Source organism: Pleuronectes platessa, chromosome 23 (genome assembly GCF_947347685.1).
Source record: "Pleuronectes platessa chromosome 23, fPlePla1.1, whole genome shotgun sequence".
NCBI classification, from domain to species: Eukaryota; Metazoa; Chordata; class Actinopteri; order Pleuronectiformes; family Pleuronectidae; genus Pleuronectes; species Pleuronectes platessa.
The window spans coordinates 11,770,626-11,794,245 of record NC_070648.1 but is presented as its reverse complement, the minus strand read 5'-3'; the positions used below and the strand labels follow the sequence as shown (position 1 = coordinate 11,794,245).

The 23,620-nt window shown below is 43.6% G+C and overlaps 2 protein-coding genes across 3 annotated transcripts; both read right to left on the bottom strand.

Annotated features, from left to right (window-relative positions):
* Positions 1-74: 74 nt before the first annotated feature.
* Positions 75-5,045, bottom strand: LOC128430454 (ubiquitin thioesterase OTUB1). The gene is made up of 7 exons (XM_053416516.1): positions 4,904-5,045; positions 3,178-3,239; positions 2,952-3,050; positions 2,685-2,803; positions 1,222-1,306; positions 808-1,002; positions 75-633 (listed from the first exon to the last, which is right to left on the bottom strand). The coding sequence occupies exons 1-7, from the start codon at positions 5,028-5,030 to the stop codon at positions 436-438; spliced, it is 885 nt and encodes a 294-aa protein (XP_053272491.1). The 5' UTR covers positions 5,031-5,045; the 3' UTR covers positions 75-435.
* Positions 5,046-5,855: 810 nt separating this feature from the next.
* On the bottom strand, positions 5,856-23,457 carry nectin4a (nectin cell adhesion molecule 4a). 2 transcript variants are annotated; one of them, XM_053416512.1, is made up of 11 exons: positions 22,898-23,457; positions 15,999-16,193; positions 15,364-15,531; positions 14,049-14,327; positions 13,662-13,776; positions 11,105-11,259; positions 10,827-10,986; positions 10,493-10,568; positions 10,140-10,202; positions 9,346-9,537; positions 5,856-9,208 (listed from the first exon to the last, which is right to left on the bottom strand). In XM_053416512.1, exons 1-11 carry the CDS (start codon positions 22,950-22,952, stop codon positions 8,813-8,815), a joined length of 1,854 nt encoding a protein of 617 aa, XP_053272487.1. In that variant the 5' UTR covers positions 22,953-23,457; the 3' UTR covers positions 5,856-8,812. The 2 variants fall into 2 exon arrangements, with proteins under 2 accessions (XP_053272487.1, XP_053272486.1); XM_053416511.1 differs by having other exon boundaries at positions 5,856-9,211; positions 22,898-23,456.
* Positions 23,458-23,620: the final 163 nt, after the last annotated feature.

The following is a 23,620-nucleotide window of genomic DNA, read 5'->3' as shown; positions in this document are numbered from 1 at the left end:
GCCAGCGGGCTACATTCATAGGTCGCCAGCAGACAATCAAATATTTGAAGATGCCCCCGAATTCAACAACAAGATAAGATGTAAATCCCTTTAATAAAACTCAATGAAACGCAGTGTAACAAAGGAAAAGAATCCAACATAAAGCAAGTAGATAACATTTACAACCACAAAAAAACCTGTACAACTCTAAATGCCTGGAGTCACTTCTATTTGTTTCCAAGGATTCTTTTTTTTTCTTTTCATTAACCATTTTGTGATGACTGAGGGAGAAAACCTGGGAACTTGGGGCGACCAGGTTAAGGGAGGCATGTAATGTGATTTTTATTTTAACTTTTTTCAAATACATGAGTGTAAGTGTAATCTCGTACACAGATGTATGATTCATCATCGTGGTTGTTGAAGTTTTTTTTTGGAGGTGGGCTATGACCAGGAGTGTTATTTGTACAAGATGTCATAATGGCCGGGTCTGTAGAGGAGGAAGATGCGTGGGTCTCCGCCTTCGGGGAAGACGTGATGATTGACTGTTCCACCTTCTCCTCTATCCATGTACTCCACGAGGATGGATATGTTCAGGGCCTGGGCTAAGGCGATGATGTGAATGTGGTCACTTTCTTTAGACATTGGCTCTACCTCCTTGGAAAAGACAAAAAAACAGGATGCATGGGAGTTAGTCTTCACTGTAAAATAAGTAGTAATTCACACAGACAATGAACATTATGGTCATAGAATGGTTAACATATGTAGTTAGGTTCAGCTGGGTTCACTTTCCAAGAGATAAAGGAAGTGAAAACTGAAAATAAATCTCACCTGCTGACAGAACTCCTTCACAGAGCGTCCTCCCTCTATGAAATGCTGGAAGAAGCCATACTCTCGCTGCAGGTAGCCCGAGGTGAGCAGCCGCAGATACACGACCACGTAGTCGGACACATTCTGGTCGTTGAAGGAGTTCAGCAGCTCCTGCAGGCGTGGCTGTTTCTCACACAGTTCAATCAGATCCATGAACTTAGGAGGAAAGATATTATAAATATTTTATCAGAGTGCTATGTACGAATACCATTTTTCCAAGAAGCTGGTCCAATACTAGGGTGTCTATCAGCTCTTGCTGACATAAAACTTCTCATAAAATAGGTTTAAAAATTCTGTTCACTTAAATATACAAAATAAATTGCTTTATGTGCAGGACAATTAGAAGCATGATTTGTTTGCAAAGTAAAAACTCACAGTATTGTGGAAGTCTTCAATGGTGAACTCAGTGAAGCCTTCATTGACCAGGTCCAGTTTACTTTTTGATGCAACTGCTTTGAACCTAAAGAGACAAAAAAAGATAATATTCTTATTCTCAAACTTGAGAGCTGCCCACAGAGGGTCGGTGTTGACGATTGAGTGATCCTTTTAACCAGTGCCAGTGATAACTAGTGACTCCTTTCATATCAGGAATATGTAAACAGAACACTGTGTGGCACCCGTTCTGTTGGGTTATTGGTGAAACGATCCAAGGAAGAGCTAATTCTCAATTTAGCCAAAGAAAACCTGTTGCCATGATGGTACAGGACAAAAATTGCATTTCAAGGAACACAAAATATTTAAAAAGTAACCATCCACTACCAGGACAAAATAATTGTGTTAGTTTCCTAAAAAAAAATTGTAAAGGATTGTCCAGTTCTGCTCCGGAAAAAAGAAAGTGATTACAGACGGATGGATATACTGATCACTAGGGTTGGGTACCGAGAACCGGTTCTAATATGGCACCGGTTCCAATACAACCGGTACCTACCCAGACTGAAATGCAACGCAGATTTCAGTGCTTAATTTCGGTGCCTGAGCCAATTGAAGACTGAGGTCTTCGTTCCTCCCGCCTCCTCACACTTCCACCCCTCTCTTCACGGGGAGGGGCGCCTCCCGCCGGGTGGGAGGATCTCCTCGCGAGACCTCTCCCCGGCGCTGGCTGGCGCCGGGTGCATTTCCTCCGTGGCGGTGCGCCACGACCGGCTCTGGGTCGCCTTGGAAAGGCTGGGGGCGGGAAGAATGAAGACCACGCCGAGAAAGGTTTCACAGAAGCGTCTGCATTTCGGGGGATGAAGCCGGGTCGAAGCCTGCCTGCGACAGCCCCAGCCGCGGAGATACGGGGGTCTCCAAGTGATAGAAAAGCGACCCTCGGTCTTCAATTGGCTCAGGCACCGAAGTCAGAGTCACGAGTCAAAGTCTGTGTGTTTTGTATTTATTTTTATTTATTCAAGTATAGTGTAAACTTTTGTTGACAGTTCATATATTATTCATAGTTTTAAGTTAAAAAGTGTTTAGTATTTATTTATATTTATAATCTACTTTAAACAGTTCATATATTTGGCATTAAAAAAAGCCTTTCTTAAATGTTGGCAAGCGTTGTTTTGTGCACTTGTTTTTTTAAAGTATCGGTTCAGGCACCGTTTAGGCACCGGTATCGTTTTAAAAGTATCGGTTAAGCACCGGTATCGGATAAAAACCAAACGATACCCATCCCTACTGATCACTAAATTCACTCTGGGCCTGTGATTCTATCGATGGATTGATTTCCAGTCTGGGCCAACATGCAGCCATTTGAAGACTAAACTGTGCTTAAGACTAAATTGAATTGTTCAAGTTGTGAATTTCAATCTTGGATCCATATCTTCTACTGCCTAAGAACTAACCACACTCATTCTCACCTCTGAAGTTCTTTGCTGTCTTCTAACAGGGATTCGAGATGTGCGAAACCGAAGGCTCTGTAGAAACAGTTCCCATCAGGTCGCGTCTTACGGATGTACGAGTATTGTTTGTATAGGTCCTGCAACAAAACAAACAGATTTTTATTTACCCAAATCGAGTATGTGAATATGTGATAGTTTTGAAGAAAATGGGGCCCTGGTCTGGGAAGTGAATGTATCATGATGTGGGTGCAGTAACCTGAGAACCGGGGCTGTGGTTTGACTGACCTTGATCTTGAGCTGGTAAATTGTGTCTTCATCCGCATACTCCCTCTGCAGCACTGACAGGTCCTGTCTGTCCGACACTAAAGGGTTACTGTTGGCGATCTAGAAACCAACCCAGAAAATGAACAATGATAAATGCAATGCCAACACTTTACTTATGCTGACCAGGATAGAATCATTGATAACACCTTTCAAAACTTGCTCTTGCTTATCAAAAGGAATTTCTCACCTCCTGCTGAATTCTGTCCTGCTGAGCAATTATGGCCTCGTCATATGCGAGGCAGTTCACTCCTGTAAGATAAAGAAGGCGACAAATCAGGCTTCAGGGTTAAATATACTCGAATGGACATTGAAAGTCGGATTTGACTGCACAGTTTGTAAAGCTGTATTCAGACATGTACTGAACTCGGCAGTTCCCCCACATTTTCTCCCAGGGAGGTGCTTGTGTGGGTGCAAAAGTCAGAGTGAGACGCCTCACAGTCTCTGCTGACTTTCTCCGCCGGACCTCCTGGTATTAAGTCAATAGAAATTCGGGAGAATTTGATGCGAGGACACAGCAGGGGATCACTGCTGGATTCACAGAGAGCTGGGGGGTGCGGAGGATTTGTTGCTGCTGTGAATGCGTCTGTGCAGAGAACCCCCCACTGCATTGTGTGAAAGGAAAACTGCGAGTAAACTCCATATCCAATTCTCTGGATTTACCCGCAGGCCATGTTTGAAAACAGCTTAATGAGGCCTGTGTTTCTTAGACATATCAGAATGAAAAACTAGACAGGTCAAAACTTCTGCTGTAAAAGAAAAAACGTAAACACACAATTGCAATGTTAGAGCAATGTCAATGAGTAGAAGCATTGCTATAAAAAGCTATGGGAGTTGCAGTGAAACTCATGATACAACATGCAATACATGGCGATAACGACAAATAACAATCCTATAACTTTAGATCATACCTGTCTAAACTGAAGAATAGCACAAATGCCCTTAAGAGGTCAAATGCAAGTATTGAGCATAATTTGACACAAACTTAGATTAAACTATTTATAATTAAGGTGCATCAAGTCTGATCTTATGGACTCTTTAGTCCTGAACAAATATACTTTGACTTGTATAATGTCCACAAGTTTTCCTCATCGATGGTTTCTGAAAGAAAGCATCAAAAGCGGCCATGTGTCCTTCACATGCACGTGTATATCTGCCTGCATTGCTTGTGTTATATAAACCAAGTGGAGGAACAACCTGTACAGAAACTGCCGCCCCCCAAGCAAATCAGTTAATTCTCTCTTACTTTATTCAAGTAATTACAGCAAACCACGTGTAGTGATCCCCTCCTGTGTATCTGCTAAGAGGCTATGTGAGAGAGGGTGTTTCTTGTTGGTGAAGCCACTGCACTCAGGAAGATAAAAATAGAATCAGAGGGGTATGCCTGACATGATTCATTTTTTCTTATTTAAAGAAATAAAGACAACAACAGTGTTCACGAAGGCAACTTAGTGTCCGCATTTCACCAAAAAGACGCATTCGGTCCAGAGACAGCGGTTAACGAGGAGACAAGTTAATCCACAACACCGGCTAACGTCACTCAGCTAAACCTGGCTAGCTGCGACCTGTGCGAAAACAAAACAAATTGCAGTCACGGCGAGTAGCGTCGGTTTGGCCGCTAATCTTGTGCCGTCCCGCCTTTGACGCTGTTCCTACACTTTGAACGTCGCCTGGTGTGAAAGGTTCAGGGACTGTCACCAACAACTGCCGCCTCAGTAACTAAACAAGTGGCTTTTCTTCCTTTGTGTAGCGACGGTAGCTAGCGTTAGCCAACTAGCCCTGGCCCTGTGTGTCTCCCCATCACCACCGCTGCATGTTAGCCGCGACCACCACCCGCTGTCACCCCACACACAGGCCCCAACGCGGGGCAGACAGTAGTGTAGACACGGGCCGCACCGGCACCATGGATTACCAACCTGTTTTCTCGGTATGTTTTACGCTGTTACGGTTTCCCTCAGCCTCCATCTCTCCCTGTGATGATTCCTGCTGCTCCTCCGCCATCTTAGCTGTGGACTTCTGCTTCCTCCTCCTGCGTGACGTCATGCGTTACGCACTTCCGGGCGGTGGCTACCAAAACAAAGATTACAATTTTATTTATGTATTTATTTATTTATTTATTTATGTGACTCTTAAAAAAAATCAACAGTCGTATATCCAGTAAACTATAAACAAGAAGCCCACATTTTTTTATTTTAAAAAGTATTCAGGTAAAGGTCATTTAGAAGTTAGTATGTCGATGTTGAAGGGCTGAAAACTATTTTCACCACCACAAATTTCAGAGTTCAACGAACAGTCAAATCATAAAGATATTTAATGTTAAAACTTCTATAAAAGGAAATTTCAGATTAATAAAGGATTCAGACTTGAATTAATACCAGTGTTGTATGATGTATTTATCCAACCTGATGAATTTGATGTGTTAATTTATTTAAGTTGGTCATAAAGATAATAGTTAAAATGTTAATAACTTTTAGAAACATCCAAATGGCCCCTCAATTAAACAGGTGGCCTCTGGACAACTTAAACTTTCTGTAGGCTATAACAGTAATACCGTGCACTAGCCATATCTATCACTCATATCACACATATTTTTTCTAGTGTTTATAATATTTTGTATTGTTATAACTATTTCTATATTTTCTTATTTATGCTGGTACAAAAACACCACAACATATTTCTTGTATGTGTAAACGTACTTGGCAATAAACCCAGATTCTGCAGTGAGGAAAAACTACAAAAAAAAAATGACTCTCATAGGATGGACAGAAGTGCAATAGATTTCACATATAACAGATCAAACCAGAAAGAGAATTATAGTTAAACCATTATTGGGGAAAAGACAGTGTCCAACATACAGGGAGAGGTGTATCAGTGTTTTAAGCCTTTATACAAAAGAGAAAGGTAAGAATGAAAACAACTGTTGTAAAACATCATGTACAATAAAATCAAACATCATAAAGGTCTAAATGAGTCTCCTGCATAATTACACATTTACTCACGATGGGTCATTTTGAGACCCTGCATCCAAATCTCTATTTTGTAATTGATGCTTACATACAGCTTATTCTTGAATTAATGTGTGTTTTGTAAAAAAAAATTTTTAAAATACCCCAAATGAACTGAAGGGAAGCAGTTAACATCGACTACGTACCTATAGAGAGGAACAGGTAGGTCACTTGTCGGTTTAAATGTGAGGGAAAAAAAACAACATCTGGTCTTCTAACTTAACCCCCTAATTAAATTCCACTACCATCTCAATGGACCTGAGCAAACTCAGACAACTCTCAATATGAAATCCACCATATTTAGACGATCAAGAAAACAGGTTGTATTCCAAAGCCTATTTAGGCATTTAAGTCTAAGTGTCCTTTAGGAAAAAGGAAGCATATTTATTTCAACCCATCAATAAAAGCTGACAACGTAAAAAACCCTCAAAATGAATGAAAAGCAAGGTAGTTTTTTCCCCTAAATCACAGTGGAATGCAGATTTAGTTTATATGCTTATCCAGGTCCCTGCACCTTCCAGCAGTACACATTAGGGGGCACTGTCTACAACAAATACAGCTTATGTTAAACTTAATACAATTACCTAATTGGGTGCTGCTGCATGATATGGCACACTATGTTTGCCACAAACTGGTCCAGCATATTAAATATTAACATTTTTAACTCAGATATTTTTTACTTTCTGATATTTGTCATGGAAAAGTTGTATTTAGAGATAACAGCATAATACAACATATTAAACACACATATTCTAATAATACTTCATATTTGCAAAAACAAATAAAGAGCAGAAGTAAATGTTTTTATATCTTCCCTTTGGCACATTGCTTCCCGTTTCAGGGCTGTAACAGAACCCAACAATAGTCAGAATACAAATATATACATCAAAAGGTAGTCCACGGATAAACAACACATCAAAAACAGATCATGTAAAATCCCTTTTGGAGAGATATTGTCCTGTCAACCTCCGGTAGACAGAAGACACTTTATACTGTACAAGATGTAGACAACATGTTTGGCCTCTATGATCTTTAGTGAGTTAAAAATTCACATTTCAAGCAATACAGAAATGTAAAAAAAAAAAAATCCATTAAAATGTATTATACATATATTTCACAGGTTTTCCAGCTGTCGTCACTTTTGCTTGTGTGTGCATGAGGATGCACATATACGTAACATATTTATTTTGTATGTTCATGTTTAATATGTATGTAATATAGCATTTCAGTGTTTTTCCCGGTTACAATTATGTATCTACTTTATGTGTGTGATTGAGGGACATGTAGCAAGCAGAGGATACATACTGTAAATCGAATTTGTTAATATACTTATTTACTGTATATTGTTAATGATTGTTTTCAAAATACAACTTCAAGCAACACTGTGCAGCAGCAGCTTTAAAGATAGTTTAATGGTGTTTCTTTCACTTCAGTCCTCACCCTGAATGTCTTTTCTTGCTCTGTCACTTTGGTGAGCGGGTACGGTCTCCTGTGAGAGGTGTGAAACTGACTGTTACTTACTTAAACTGTCAAAATCAGGTCCAGCAAGTTCAAGACTATTGCCGAACTGAGAATCAGTTAAAAAGACTCAGAAATCCTTAAAAAAATGTGTTTATCTCCAATATTCAATGAAGACATTTAAAATATTAGAAATTTTAAACATTGGGTGTTTGGTGTATTTGCTAGAGCAGCAGCTCTTTTTGTTCAGGAAGCCGGGGATTACCTTTCAGTTGCGTTTCAGTTCAGAGCTGTCAGAGCTCAACTCAACATACACAAAGAGTTGAGCCCAACAGAATTAGTTTTCACGTGTGGCTGCAGAGGGCGCTGTTGCTCAGTCAAAGTTACAGAGTGTAGCTTTAAATTCATTCTGTTATAAAAAGAATACTTAAAAAAAGCTTTGCAAAAAGGAAATCATTCGTTAATTGAATTACACATTGATATGATTCACTCTTTGTCAAATTACTACATGTGTAAGACACATTGGTTAAGTCTTGGTTTTTTTTGTTGACGGCTTATCTGATCCAAACCGTCTCGGTGCTTAAGGCGAAGGCTCGAAGGCAGAGAGCCAATATGGCACAATGGTATGCATGTTGTAGGTGTGGCGAGACAGTAGCAATCCAATGGTTTGGATCAGATCCTAAAACACGTTGTGTAAGGGAACGTAACACAGGCACAGGAACTGAATAACACTAAAGCAAAAAAATCCACCCATGGTGTTGTAATCTACTTGTCTTATGTACCAACAAAGCCCTCTCCTGCATTTCCTGATTTTCTGCTGCACAGAAAGCACGTCAGTTGCATTCACCTGTTAGTCACAGGAAACAGCTGTCAGGAGGTGGAGCGGGTCCACTAATCCGAGGGGTCGGTGGTTCAATCCCCAGCTCTTCCATTACACTTTCAAAGTGTCCCTGAGCAAGATACAGAACCGTTATGGCCCCAATGTAGCATCGGTGTGTGTCTGAACGCGTAGCACAAGCTTTCTATGAATACGGGAACATGTGACCTGTAGAGTATGAGCTCAAAAGTTTGATGAGACAATATTAATGCAGTCCAACTGGAAATATTGCGACCATGTCTTTGTTTGTGGCAGTAATGTGGGAGAACAGATGTCACAGCGCTGGTCAGGAAAACCCAATGTCAGAAATCCATACAGAAGACGCTTGGGTAGGACATTTTGTTCTATTGCACCATTATCCCTCGGAATGAAGAAGATGCAGCTTTATAGTCAAGGAGCACGTTTTTCATAATCAAACACAAACTGGTTTTCCGGTGACCCCTGGGAATCCTCATTCTGACCGCCTGTTATTTTCCAGCCTCCAGCTACACTATCTGAGCCTTGTGGATCAGGGAGGCATGGGGACTGATGGCAGTGGGAATCGGCCGGGGTTTGGGTCTCAAAGTGCCATTGGTATGCTGATAGCGGGGGCTGTGGGCCTCGGACACGTGGGAGCTGTTGGTCTCACTGTCCTGGTCGTCGGGATGCTCCTGGCTGGCGGGACCCCCCAAGCCTTCGTCCACCTCATCCTCATCATCTGTCACCGGCGGGTAGCTGCAGCTCAGTGGAGGGTGCTGGTGGGTTTTGCTGGTGACGCTTCCCGGCCTCGAACCCCCGCCGTCCGCTGGCATGACCGTGCTGCCGTTCAGCTGCCGCACAGTCTCCGTGGACTGGACCATGGGGAAGGTTGTCGGCGTTAGAGGAGGGTGGAAACGAGTTTCCTGCTGCACAAGACACAAAAGGTAGATGCGCTTAGCAATTGAGTCATCGAGTTGGGTGAGTTGCATTCCACAATTTGGTGAAATCAGGCTTGGGCATGCCCAGAAAAACACACACACACACACTCACGCACCCTTACCAGAGATATGGTGCTGTCTCTCACAAACGTCTCCACTCGGAGTCGGTTTTCCTCGTCTCTGTCCAGGAGCCTCTCTCTCCCCCTACGCGAGTTGTTGTGAAGGACTGGTCTGCCCAGGTAGTCGTACGCTCCCCCTCCTCCCGGTCGCCCACCAGAGATTGAAGAGCGGCTGTCCAGGTAGTGGCCCTGCTCCTGTCAGAGCACAATAAAGTAATTAGGTGGTGTTGGAATGTATTGGGTGTCGTCCTTTTGCACCCTTACTTCAGGCCCGCATAGACATCACTTTACAGCAGTAGTTTGGTGTCTTTGGAAAACACCCTCATTTGCACTATTTGCTGAGAGTTTGATGAGTAGATCGATAACACTCAGTTGTGGCTTAGGAGGTAGAGCGGGTCGTCAACTAAACAAAATAATCTGTGGTTAGCTCCCCTGTGATGTGTGATAGAGAAAGTGCTGCACATAAAACCATTTACTATTTTCTCGAATATGTGTGTGTGTGTGTGTGTGTGTGTGTGTGTGTGTGTGTGTGTGTGTGTGTGTGTGTGTGTGTGTGTGTGTGTGTGTGTGCTAAATATAAAGCTACAGCTTGGCTTAAAGACTTGAAAAGGGGAAACCTTTAGTCAGGCTGTGTCCAAAGCCATAAAATCTGCCCCTCAGCCCTCAAAGCACCAGAGCAAACAAAGAACTTCTCCTCTTCTCTGAGATGCTCTGCAATCAGAACTGAAATGTTGAAGCTCAGAACGCAGCCGCCTGGCATCTGAACTGTGAAGCCTCATTTTCAAACAGATACTGACCCCGAGGGAGGAGAAGCTGTTCCTCAGGGTTCCCTCCACCCTCAGAGGGATGTTCTCCTCCGTCTGCAAGTAGAATGAAACAGAGGGCCGGATTAGCTGCCGGACTCGATATAACCAAACTTGGCCAAAAACAAAAGCCTGTGCATAAAACATCCAGCCCCTTTCATTTCCTCAGACAGCCACAACTAGCAGTCACCCATGGTTGTAGAGCACAGAACAAAGTTTTCATCACAGTAAAACTTTTCTTAGTAAACGAGTGTGTGACACATTCCTCTGATTCTGAACAGCCAGAATCGGGTCAGGAAAAAAGAAAACACAAGATGAGGCGCTCAGAGTGAGGAGAAGAATATTACCGCTCCTCTGGTATCTGTGCTGACGGAGTGCATCCTCCTGATAGAGGCATGTCTGGAGAGGGTGGAGATTTCCTCCCTGTCAGAAACAAGCGACGGAGGGAAAAGACGAGAAATATATTTCAATGATTCAAGAAATCCACTGTGGATCATCGGACCACTTGTAAAAGTTTGAACGTATTTCACACTGCATTTATTTCCACACAAATTGCTTTCTTTTCTTAGCTGTCATTTTACGCATATCGGTCCTCGAATTTTAACATGTTTAATAGCCATGATTTACTTAAATTTCCTCTCCTCTGCCATCTCAATTAAGCACTTTAATATTTCCACTTACGTCTTCTCAGTCAGCTCCTTCTTCAGCTTGCTGCTCTTGCGTTTGTGGTGACATGTGACTGTGATGACGATGACGAGCATCAGGAGCAGCAGCCCACCAGCCACAGCCCCCACGATAAGCATCAGCATTTCTTCTGACATTTTCGGGTCCGCGCGAGATTCTGTGGACAGACAGTGCGGGAGGTAGAGGCGGGATTAGATAGATGTGTGTATCTCCTCTCACTACATGCAACTTGTATTATTACGACAAATCTCAGTCTACGATGTGCTGTCGTCTACCTGCCACAGCAATATCCACCTCCGCCTTCCCCGCTGACACTTCATTCTCCGCCACACACTGGTAGGTGCCTTGGTCGGACAAGCTTAGGGGTCGCCCAAAAAGGAGTGTTCCGTTAGGGTGGGGGATCACACCTTCCGGCAACTCTTTGCCCACTCTGCAAGACGGAGTCACATGACAGGGAATTTTAATTTAAAACTTTGACCTTTTACTTAATGATCTGAGAGTTATTAAGAATTTTGGCGGAAGTGGGTTGAGTGCCCACATGCACCATATATGTGGGATTTAAAAATGTTTTACTGTGCAATAATCATTCTCTATTTATGTAATGTATGTAATGGGTAATACACAATTATATTGCTTTTAATTTGTTTTCATTTTTCTCCATATTGGGAATAATGAATAAATCTTATCTTATATCATCTTATCTCATCTCATCTTATCTCATCTTGTATTATTATTCTTTATTATGCACAGAAATGCATTTAGTAAAAGTCAACAAAAAATGTTGGATAGTGAGCAACAATTTCAACCGTAATAATATTAATACTAATTGGGAATCCTACCTTTCACAGATCAAACACACAGAAGAGGTGGAAAGAGGTGTGTATCCTGTATTTTTCTTTTTATGTAATCGGTTTAAACAGAGTGAGTACATCTTCTACTACTTGTGTACTTTGCCTGTAGCTTGTACAGCTGCGGCTTCATGTTGGCCAGTAGTTTGTGAGCACTTTCAACCCACATTACTGTGTAAAAACATAATCTGCACATGGTGAAACTAACCCCAGCTTGTTACACCTACAGCACAGTGAGCCCCTATCGCGAGCAGGAAAGAGGAACTCTCTGTTTTCACAGATGCAAAAGAAACATGCTCACGATAACATCTAACACAAATACACACATTCAGCATCATCTTCCTCCTGTCGCCACCACCACAGCCCAGACCACAAACACATTTAAACACATACACACACTACTCCACCTTCTGTATTATAGGCTGCACATCCCTTTCCCTTTTTTTTTTTTCTCATCCCCCTCTTCCTCCCTCCTTCGTGTGAAACTATCTCATCCGCTTTTGGCACAAGCCGCAACATGACACTGTGACACCAGATATTTCTTCACCTGCCGCCTTTACTGACAAATCCAACTGGTTTTCCCACTGCTGAAGATGTGTGTGTGTGTGTGTGTGTGTGTGTGTGTGTGTGTTTGTGTGTGTGTGTGTGTGTGTGTGTGTGAGTGTTGAGCCACACTCACGAAACCTCCTTTCCCAAGGTGCGCTCCTGTGACTAACAGCAGGTAATCCATGCCTCATCATAACAACCCAAATGAGAAGAAACGCTTTACCTAACATTTCATTTATTTCACATCTGTACGTTCGAAAGATTTCCTCCTCGGGGCCTAACTGTCACATCTCATATCTCCATGAGAGCCATTCCTCCCCGAGTCACTTTTCGCATCTCACATTTTTTCGGGCTGAAATCTACGCCACACCCTGAGAACACATTAAGGCACCAGGGGACAGATCCTTGAGATGACAGCAGGTGACTCGAGCAGAAGGAGTCAGGCATCTGGGGGAATGAAGCCCTCGACGGGGTTTAAAGCCAGGCAGCGGTGTGACGCCTTTAAATGACACATCCAACATCTGAATCTGTCAGTTTCCACTGAGGCAGCAGGATGACAATGTCAGGGCTTGTTTGGTTAAGTCATGTGGAAGGGGGTGGAGATCCTCCCACACTACACTGTAAAAGGTTACTCCAGTCAAGTGTCAAAGCTGCACAAGGAGGTAAATAAGGAACTAAGTAACTAGAATGTAAAAATGTTATTTATATATATATATATATACAAGGTATTTAATATATAAATATATATAGCAGCAGCATAACTGCTGAAAAAACATGGTTCAGAAGAGGTCACCGCCAAGATATGACTATGGAGGGGCCCCTTGCATTAGGGAATAGGCAACAACTCTTTCAGTTCTATACTTTTATAAGCAAGTACTAAGTATAAGTATAAGTATAAACATTAATGTTAATTTTTGTCAATTTATTTATTCTTTTACTTGTCTAATTGTTGTTGTGACCTGTCCAGGGTGTACCCCGGATGGATGGATGGATATAATTTATGCCCTTAATCGTTACTGTACAAACATTTGAGGGATTTTATCTCATAATTCACAGCTTTTTGCAGTTAAAAATAGTACTTAAAACAAAACTGGCAAACTTGTCTATTTAAATTGATTTGATGGTAAAAAATGAACTACTTTCCCTGAGGTGATCATAGTAATTTAAAGTGTATGTCAATATTGTTTTGGATTATGGGCCACATCTATTCACACGGAAAAATAACAGAGGATAAAGAGTAATTTGTTACTTTGCCTCCTGAGGACGAGCTGAGTTTAACCTTTACCCAACATCCAATTAACGTCTCCTCACGGGTGAAACCACAGCACTTGGTATGCTCACTCCCGGGTTTATGAGAGAAATAATAATGACCAGACACATCAGACAGTTAGTCACACGCGTACCAGACAGCATGAGGGGGAGGCGGCTCTGACAGTACCTGATCCAGGTGATTCTCGGTTTGGGGTTTCCTCCGCTCACACACCTCAGGGCAGCGTTCTCCAGACCGATGAACCAGTCTCCACCGTAGCCAGACACCTCTGCATGCGGCGGGACTGGGAGGAAGAGCAAAAAATGTACTGAGGTTTGTTCAGCCGAGGCTAGTTAGGGGGGGGGAAAGGGAGGGGTTGTCTTTCACGTGAAAGAAAACAGAAGGATAATTTAGCTGATGAAGTTATAAAGGATACAGTGAATTCTACATTTTTGCAAGAAACCATACAATTCTCTTAATACTTGAAGTGATGCTCACAGCTATAAAACAGGAAATTAATATTAAATTTGTTAATTCCTTGGCCAAGTTTGTGTTTTTTTGTTGACGACTACTCACAGTAAACTACCAGGTTGTTTCTGAGCCTGCGGGGCTTCGGGGAGGTCGGGTGCCACACCAGACAGTCCAGCTTCATGCCGTCCATGCTCCTCAGTGGGTGCAGGGAGTAGTGCGAGGTGACCGCCCCGTTTTCCGAGGTGCGGTTGGTGGACTGGCCGTTCAGGGCGCTCTCCCAGGAGAGGCGGGGAGGCGGGCGGGCTATAGAGCGGCAGGACGCGGCCTGTCCATAGGACTGACCCTCCACCATGATCACAGGTTCCAGGGAGGAGATGGGAATGGCTGGAGGGGGGTTGCATTGAGTGGAGATGAGGAGAAGTCAGTGACAAATGCACGCACGGATTTTAAAAGTATGAGCTATGGCTGCCACATTTACACACTGGTCATGGAGAGAAGTGATATCACATACATCCCTGCACCAATTAAACTAAAGAAAGATAATCTAGTAAGCTATTATCCTAGTAAAAATCCTTTAGAAGTAGTAAAACAGACCAGGTTGAAGCGCTAACCAAGACCTTCAATAGGCCATTTAAACACATGACAACTTACTCTTTACACGGCAACAAACTCACATACCAAAAACATTATGAGGAATAATAATAATGTAAAAGTGCATTCTTTTTCACATGCTAATGACTATTACAGGAAAGCAATAGTTGTTCTTCTTGTCGGAAAATGAATTGTTTGTAAGATTTGACATTTAGATTAATAATAATTATATTACATTATAGCCGGTTAGTAAATCGAAATAAGTAATGAGTAATATTTGTGAGATATTAAAGTAAAATTGAGGGAAATATTGTGACAAATGTCTCTGAAAGATAAGATAAGCTACTAAAATAATACTATTGGGAATTAATAATAATATAGGATATATGTTATGTTTCCTAGGTTTGGACTTGTAACTTTATAAGGAGTAATAGGACTGAGAAGTCTAGGTATCTTTTGGAGTGATGGCATTTTGTAAAAATATCTCAAGAAAGAGAATTACTTCTAATTAAATATATTTGGGAATTTATAATAAAAAAAATGCATTAGGCTTCCTATTTTATGGCTTATTGCCTTTTAAGGAGTGAGTGGATGTCAACGTGGGAAAGACAACTCACTGTTTGTAGTTTTTCACACAGGGGATTAATCATTGTGTCCTTGTTATTGTGTCACTACATTATTAGTCATGTAAAACTCATTATGCCTCACAATTCACGTGAATCAAGTAAACATATCACCAGTTTCCATCCATGCACAGCAAAATATCACTCATGCTGCTGCGTTAATGAGCTACGCTGGTCTTTTCCCATTGCATCAGGAAGGGACTCACTCCATACGGTGAGTGACATCACACTGTCGAAGTTGCCGGAGGGGAAGGTGATGATGTGGCAGATGTACTTCCCCTCATCTGAGACCTCCGTGCTCCGGAAAACCAGGGACGAGTCCACCGTGGGCTCGCTGCTCCTGAAGTGCACTTTCCGAGACCACGACCCAAATGCTGCGGATCGAGAATAAAGGGGAGGAGAGAGACGAGGAGGGACAGGAGTTAAAGGAGCGTGACAGGAAGGATGTGACACACAAATCTGAAAAAGATTAAGTCCAGCAAGTTCAGGACAGACCTGCAGGGTTGTTTTTGTCACTTTCAGTTCCACACGCCCGCCTGCACTCATGCTTGAAATTACATCTACATTCTGGGCATTTAGCTCGAAGTCTCATCCAACACGTCTAACACTCACACTGGGTGAAGGCTCCAAATATCAAGTCAACACAAATTACAAGAAACCCACAATACAGTGCAGAGTTCAAGAGCCTTGGCGCCCACTGTCTCTCACTGTTCTTTTAGATGGCTGTGAGACACTATTAGTGCAGACTGACAACTTGGCGCAGCACTCCAAAGTTCACTGTGTGGAAAGGGGGAAGTTATCCAGTTGGACAACATGTTTATTTTTGTGGGCGCTGACTGACCGGTCTGTCCGTTCACGTGGTGTGCGGTGATGATCTGGTCCTTGGCGGCCCCGGGTTTCTCCTTATACCAGGTGACCTGCACCACCACCACGTCGGGTTCACTCGGCTCGTAGCGACAGGGCAGCACGGTCTCCTTCTCGGCCAGGGAGCGGATGCCCTTTTTCGGGGGCTGCCCGACAAACACTCCCTGCATCACTGGGAGGAAAGAGGAGAAAGGATTGCAGGATGATACAAATTATTTCAATGTGCATTATGCTGAAACTAAATTTGACAGCGACCTTTGACCTACAACCTAAACCTGAAAGTCAATGGTTCTACGCACCTCAAGAAGACAGGGGCTTTGAGGAAGTGGCTTATATTACAAAGCCTGTGCACTTGAACGTGGTTAGGCCTCACTTATTTGTCTTTGCTCAACCTTCAAGTTCAGACTATAGCCATAAGCTACACGTCTGTTTAGTTAGAAGGTTAAAATGGTTCTGTACTGTATTTCAAACAGTACCACAGTCATAATAAATACATCTTCATACAAACACGAGGCAACACCAAGCTGTTATTGCTTCCTGTCATTATTAATGAATACACCTACATTTAAATAACCTACATTAAACATGGCAATAGAGGTGACATTAATCAGGCTCAAATATTTGTTTACATTATATCGTCGGCAAGCAAGAAAACAATAACGAGAGATCATAAGAATCGCCTTTGGTATAAGAATTGATTGAGCCCATGAAAGAAATTTGAGCTATTCGGTGAAGCTGCAGTTTTTTGACTTTGGTTATATTGAGGAAAATGGATACAATATGTTAGTGAAATCTAACCTGGGTACTCTAATTAATGGGTTGAGTTTGAAATAAATGATTAACATTGTCATGTTAGGGAAACGAGGGAATGAAACTTTCAAACTTCACAGGTTCTACTAACTCAAAGTCTTTCACAGGACATAAAGGGTACCTCTCCCGTTAATTTAATTGAATAGTTTTATTCTATTTGACTTTATTTCATTTATTTGTTCCTACAGAGCCTTTCGTGTTCTCTTTTGTTTGTCTATTCCTTTGAATATCTGTTATACACATAAATTACATGAATAATCTTACATTACTTCAAATAATTGAATAGAAATAAGACGACAGAGATGTGGTTATGAAAAAGCAGTTAACAGGGTTTATCACTTCTCATTTCAATCACCAACTCTAAACCAAAAATGGTCCCTTCCTTTCATATTAGGTTTCATTGTTTTTGACTGGACCAAAGTTTCTCTCGTTGTGTTTGGTTTAATGTTGACAGCATATACCAGGGGGAAATATGCAGTGATGAAATGTTTGAAAACACAACTGTGATCGAAATGTAGGGCGCGAGGGATTTAAAGAGTCCTCGCTGTGCAGACAGAACTGAGGGTGGAGAAAGAAATCAGAATCAGAATCAGAATCAGAATTCTTTTTATTGCCTTGTATATTTTCACATACAGGAAATTGCCTTGGTGTGGTTGGTGCACTTTACAAACAACAATATAAAAACAACAGTATAGAGCAATATAAACATCAATATAAAAAACAACAATATCGAAAAAATAATATATACAGTAAATGTGTTTTGTGCGGTTTTAAGGTGCAAAGATTGGTGGTAGTGCCAATAATGTAGTGTTATAAATTATGTGCGAGGGTGGGGGGGGGGGGGGTCAGCAGAGTCAGTGTGATGGGGGGGGCTTGTTTGTGAGCCCCACTGCCATGGGGAAAAAGCTGTTCAGGTGACGCGAGGTTTTAGTCCTGACGGCCCGGAACCTTTTCCCAGATGGAAGTCTCTGGAACAGGTGGTGACCGGGATGGGAAGGATCAGCGATGATCTTGCCTGCTCTCTTTCTGGTCCTGGAGTGGAACAGGTCTAGGAGAGCCGGCAGGTCACAGCCGATGACCTTCTCAGCTGACCGAATGATCCGCTGCAGTCTGCCCTTGTCCTTGGCAGTGGAGGCAGCGAACCAAACGGTGATGGATGAGGTGAGGATGGACTCAATGATGGCTGTGTAGAACTCAACCATCACTTTCCGCGGCATGCTGAATTTCCTCAGTTGCCGCAGGAAGAACATCCTCTGCTGGGCCTTCTTGGTGATGGAGGTGATGTTCTCCGTCCACCTCAGGTCCTGTGCTATGATCGTCCCCAGGAATCTGAATGACTCCACTGTTTTAACTGGGGAGTCGCACATGGTGAGGGGGGCGGTTTGGGCTGGGCTCCTCCTGAAGTCTGCCACCATCTCTACAGTTTTTGAAGCGTTCAGCTCCAGGTGGTTCTGGCTGCACCAGGAAGCCAGGCTGTTAACTTCCTCTCTGTAGGCGGCCTCGTCCCCATTGGAAATTAATCCAATAAGGGTGGTGTCGTCGGCAAACTTCAGGAGTTTGACAGAGGGATGGCTGGAGGTGCAGTTGTTGGTGTAGAGGGAGAAGAGGAGAGGAGAGAGCACACAACCTTGAGGGGCTCCAGTGCTGATGGTCCGGGTGTCAGAGACAAGCTTCCCCAGCCTCACGCGCTGCTTCCTGTCGGTCAGGAAGTTGGTGATCCACCTGCAGGTGGGGTCAGGCACGCTCAGCTGGGTCAGCTTGTCCCGGAGAAGAGCTGGAGAGATGGTGTTGAATGCGGAGCTGAAGTCCACAAACAAGATCCTGGCGTAGGTGCTGGGGGAGTCGAGGTGCTGGAGGATGAAGTGGAGTCCCATGTTGACTGCATCGTCTACGGACCTGTTGGCTCTGTAGGCAAACTGCAGCGGGTCGAGGAGGTGGTTGGTTATAGTTTTGAGGTGGGTCAGCACGAGTCGCTCGAAGGTCTTCATTACTACAGAGGTCAGGGCGACTGGTCTGTAGTCATTAAGGCCTGTGATCCTCTGCTTCTTGGGAACGGGGATGATGGTGGATGTTTTCAGGCAGGCGGGTACAACACATTCAGCCAGTGAGGTGTTGAAAATGTCCGTGAACAATGGAGAAAGCTGATCCGCACAGTGCCTCAGTGTAGAGGGGGAGACAGCGTCTGGTCCAGCTGCCTTGCGGGGGTTCAGTTTCTTCAGGAGCTTATTTACATCTCTCTCCTGAATTGAGAGAGGTGTGAAGGGGGGGATGGAGGTGATGGGGCAGTCTGGGGCCATTTTGTGGGGGGGGCTAGTGTCTTTGTCCAGGCTGGGGAGAAGAGGTGTGATAGATGCGGGGGGGGTTTGAGAGGGTCTATCGAATCTACAATAAAAGTCATTCAGATCGTTGGCAAGTCTCAAGTCTTCCACAGAGTGGGGGGATTTGGTCTTGCAGCCGGTGATCACCCGAAGGCCTTTCCAGACTGACGAGGAGTCGTTGGCTGCAAACTGTTGTTCCAGCTTCTTTGAATACAGTCGTTTGGCCTCCTTAATCTCCTTGCCAAACGAGTATTTAATTAGTCTGAACCTATCCATGTCCCCACTCTTGAAGGCCACCTCTTTCTCCAAACGAAGCTGTTTGAGTTTTGCTGTGAACCAGGGCTTGTCGTTGTTATAACACACCCTGGTGCGTGTTGGAATACATCGGTCTTCACAGAAGCTGATGTAGGACGTCACAGCATCTGTATATTCGTCCAGGCTGTAAGTGGCAGTTCTAAAAATGTCCCAGTCTGTGTTTTCAAGGCAGTCACGCAGCTCCTCCACAGCTTCTCTGCTGCTCCAGTTCTTTGATCTCAGCACAGCAGGTTTAGAAATCTTGAGTTTCTGTCTGTAAGCCGGGATCAGGTGAATGAGAGCGTGGTCGGACAGACCCAGGGCAGCGCGGGAGACTGCATGATAAGCCTTGCTGATGGTGCTGTAGCAGTGATCCAGGGTGTTCTCCCCCCTGGTCGGGCATTTAATTAACTGTTTATATTTTGGGAGCTCCTGAGATAAGTTCCCCTTATTAAAGTCCCCAAGGACAATAACGGGGGAATATGTGTTCTCTCTCCTTTGACAGGTTGTCTATCAGAGGAGCTGAGTGCGAGTGGAGATATGTCGCTTAACAAGTCGCTCCAGATCAGCTCCGAGGCAAACGCAGTCAGTGTCTGAAGAAGGGAGTGAGAAATTCAAAAAGGCCCCAGGAGAACATGCAGCACAGGACATATTAGAACTGTGTGTCTCACACTGTGGAACCGCAACACACTGCAAAACACAAACCCAGTGTTTGCATGACTATCTCTTGTTGTCTGTCTGTTTACAGACCAGACTGGCCAATCTGTGTGATGGAGACAAACAACAAAGTGACACCTTATCTTCTCCTGTCCTCCAGCAATCTCATAAAACCACACACACACACACACACACACACACACACAGACACATACACACACACACACACACACACACAGGAGCATTCATGACAGTCATGACATGTGGATCTCTGCAAACTTTATTAAAAGACTAAATATGAAACCAGACTGGTACTCAGTAGAGCGTATACCTCCAAGGAAAAACAGTCCCCTTAAATTGAGTTAAGCGCACTCATATATATCAGTTGCTTAAATATGCCAGATGTTATTTAACATTTTTATCTTATTGTGTAATCCTTGTTCACCAGGAAACAAACATAAAAAACAAACAAAAAACAAACACAGAGGTTAACAGAGAACTTCTCCTTGATGGAGGTTGCTCCAGGAGTCAAACGTTTCCTTGCACCTTTCCAAAGTGCACCACCTCTTGGCAAAGTGCTCGGATAAAGTTGAATTTCCTTTATGTAAAACCAAAGTGTTGCCAGTTCCACCAGGAGGTTCACCACAGTGTATTATGCTATTTGTGCTCATGGTGTTGGGCTTGTGTTAATGGTGAGTGATTTACTTTCAGACAGCGTGGTGAGGAGCTTGCATGGAGAGTGAATTACAGCAAATGAGCTGCTCCAAAACACTGATGATAGATCAATTCACAACATGACACATTAGGCGTGTCCAAGCCCAAACACAGTTTTCATCAGGTGCCCCTAAAATGACCCCGTGAGGAAATTGTTTGTAGCATTTATTTCTGATCTCTCTCCAGTTTGCTGCCACAGACAATACAGAAACTGCTGCAGGCAATTCTAACTGGTTTTCACTGATCCCTCACATCTGTTTAAACAAGCCCAAATGTTCATTTTCACAATTATACCATATGTTCAGTATCTAGTTTGGACTTGTTACGAAGTTTAAGCGTACAGTTCTTTGCGTCATATATTACTTGGAAGTAAACAGTTGGCTGATACGATTGTCGTTCCCATGCTCGGAGGTACACTCATGCTTGTAATGCTCACAATGAAAGCATTTGCAAGTAGCCTTGTGTTTGCCATCTTAATCTCGTGTGTTTGCTTGACACCATTAGCTACGTAGCACAAATAAAACTGAGGTGACATGAATGCCATTAGTTTGACACGGATTATGTCGTAGACCATCACCTGGTTAAAATTTGGAAATGTCATTTTTGATAGTGCTATGTGCAAAATGTCCCTCAATTGCACAAATGATAACTTTCACAGTTCCAGTACAAGAAAAAGTCCCGGGACTCAAGTCACTCGAATTCATCCTCTGGGGATCGTGAATTCCAAACGGCACGGCTGTCCATTAAAAGGTAAATTGGTTGACAAGTTATTGCTATATTGATAAAGCAGAAAAATCCCCATAGAGCTCAGCTGCCATTGTGGCTAATAGAAAACTAGAAAGTCAAGTTGCAAGGCCAGAGCAATGATGACACTATAGGCTGTATATAAAGATGGACGACATGACGGCTCCCCTGAAAGTGAAACCAATACATCCCAATTGCCCCTTAATGGTTGGGTGCAGTATAGATCATAAACCATGCCTCCTCCATGTTAGTGGAGAGGGCATGGGTTAAACTAAAATGTCTGTACACATCAAATAAACATGGTTTCTATGTTGTGTAAAAGACCACTGTGAAGAAGACATGACACCCTGAGCACCAGTCTCAGCCAGTGTGTGTGTTTGTGTGTGTGAGAGAGAGAGAGAGCGAGAGATTACAGGTGCTGATTAATACCTGATGTGGGAGAAACCGTTCGACTATGACAGTGATTAGTGTGTGATTCATGCATTTACCATCAGAGCCGATGACTGTACTCCGGAGACAGGTGTGACTGTGTGTGTGTGTGTTTAAAATCTGTGAGAGTTTGTCGCCCTGAAGTTGGAGCCTGCTGTGGAATCTGCCTGTGCTGCATTACTGGAATAACACTCGGCCTGTAGCTCCCTTTCTGTACTGTACGTCTGACTGTAACTGAAAGCTTGTTTCAAGGCCCATATCATCTATCATTGTCTGACACTGTGATAATATTTGTGTGTTGCAGGACTTAACAGAACTATGGGCTGAAACATGCAGTTCTTCCTGATGCTTACATCTACTCACACACACACACACACACACACACACACAAGCACACCCACTAGGAGGGTCTGCGCGGTTCAGACAGGTGGAGGCAAACTGATCAACAGCAACAGGTTTTTCCAGAAATAACAGACAGCACCACAGGGGTTTTCTTCAGCTCAGGGTGTTTGCAGGGAAAGCTGGCCCCCTGCAGAGCATGTGCGTGTAACCCCCCATCAGAACCTGATGGGGATCGGGCAGCTTTCACAAACAACAAAACCAAAAGGTCCCTTCTGCAGATGTAGTCTTTTTTAGATGGAACATTTATTCCATTGCCTATTTTAGCTTTCTTTCCCCTGCTGTGCCCTTTTCCGAACCTCACACTCATCTGTTGTATTGGTTTAAGGACTAGAAGGCCTTCTAGACAGCAATTAGGAAATATTAAGGAGATACACATGAAGTAAGGTCACTTATGATTGAGTAATGCAGGGAGGCTATAGTCTGGAATCATCAACATTAAGACACAGACAGAGCATGACATCTTAGAAGAACAACACTGACTCCTGCATGGTTGGACAAGTCCTCTTACCAAAGATCCGGAGGACAAGGAGACACAGGGAGGGTCTGTTCAGCAGAGGTGTCATTATCCCAGGTAGGTAGTGATAAATAAAGGAAAAGTCGGGACAATCAGTCCAGAGAGGAAAGTCCTAAGAGACAGGCCTGCGTGGAGCACTGGGGCTGTCTCATGCCTGGTGCTGCTGGATCATCCCTTTTCTTTCTCTAGGCACCAGCTCCTCTCCGAAGTCTCCCCCTGGACACACCTGTCAAAGCTGTAGCAGTTCACCAACGGTCCTTGAGAGAATGGTAAAATCCTTTGAGTCTGGTTAAGTGCTGGTTGGTGAAGAGCACGCCATAATGTTTGTCCCAAGGAGAAAAGGAAAAAAGGCGCAGCTCTACCTGTTTGGATACACCTGTTTGCTCGACCATGCAGCGCCACCCCCACTCTCTCTCTCTCACACACACACACGCCGGTGCACGCACACAAAAGTCACCATTCCGGTTTGGCTGAGGCAACATGACAGTTATTTTCTCGCCTTTACTTGCTCTGCTCGGAGGAGGCAGGTGAAAAGCAGCAGGTTTGCTGCGTCAGCGTGACGCGCGGGACGCACGGAGCCAAAAACCAAAGGTGTCCCCTCCCTCCCTCCATCCCTCCCATAGGAGAGAGAGAAAATGGATCCTGCCATTTTAAAGGGATAATGTCCAAGATCAGAGCTCAGCGGTGTCACCAGTGGGTTGATTCAGGCTGACATAT

Bases quoted from the DNA above. Each gene is read 5' to 3' on its own strand.
- LOC128430454 (XM_053416516.1), bottom strand. From the start codon at position 5,030: ATGACGTCACGCAGGAGGAGGAAGCAGAAGTCCACAGCTAAGATGGCG. The intron at 2,804-2,951 runs GTCAGTCAAACC...GTTTTGTTGCAG, and splicing joins TTTACCAGCTCAAGATCAAG to GACCTATACAAACAATACTC. The intron at 634-807 runs GTGAGATTTATT...GTCTTTTCCAAG, and splicing joins TGAAGGAGTTCTGTCAGCAG to GAGGTAGAGCCAATGTCTAA.
- nectin4a (XM_053416511.1), bottom strand. From the start codon at position 22,952: ATGACACCTCTGCTGAACAGACCCTCCCTGTGTCTCCTTGTCCTCCGG. The intron at 10,987-11,104 runs GTAGACGACAGC...GTCTGTCCACAG, and splicing joins GGTGGATATTGCTGTGGCAG to AATCTCGCGCGGACCCGAAA. The intron at 10,569-10,826 runs GTAAGTGGAAAT...TGTTTCTGACAG, and splicing joins AAGGAGCTGACTGAGAAGAC to GGAGGAAATCTCCACCCTCT.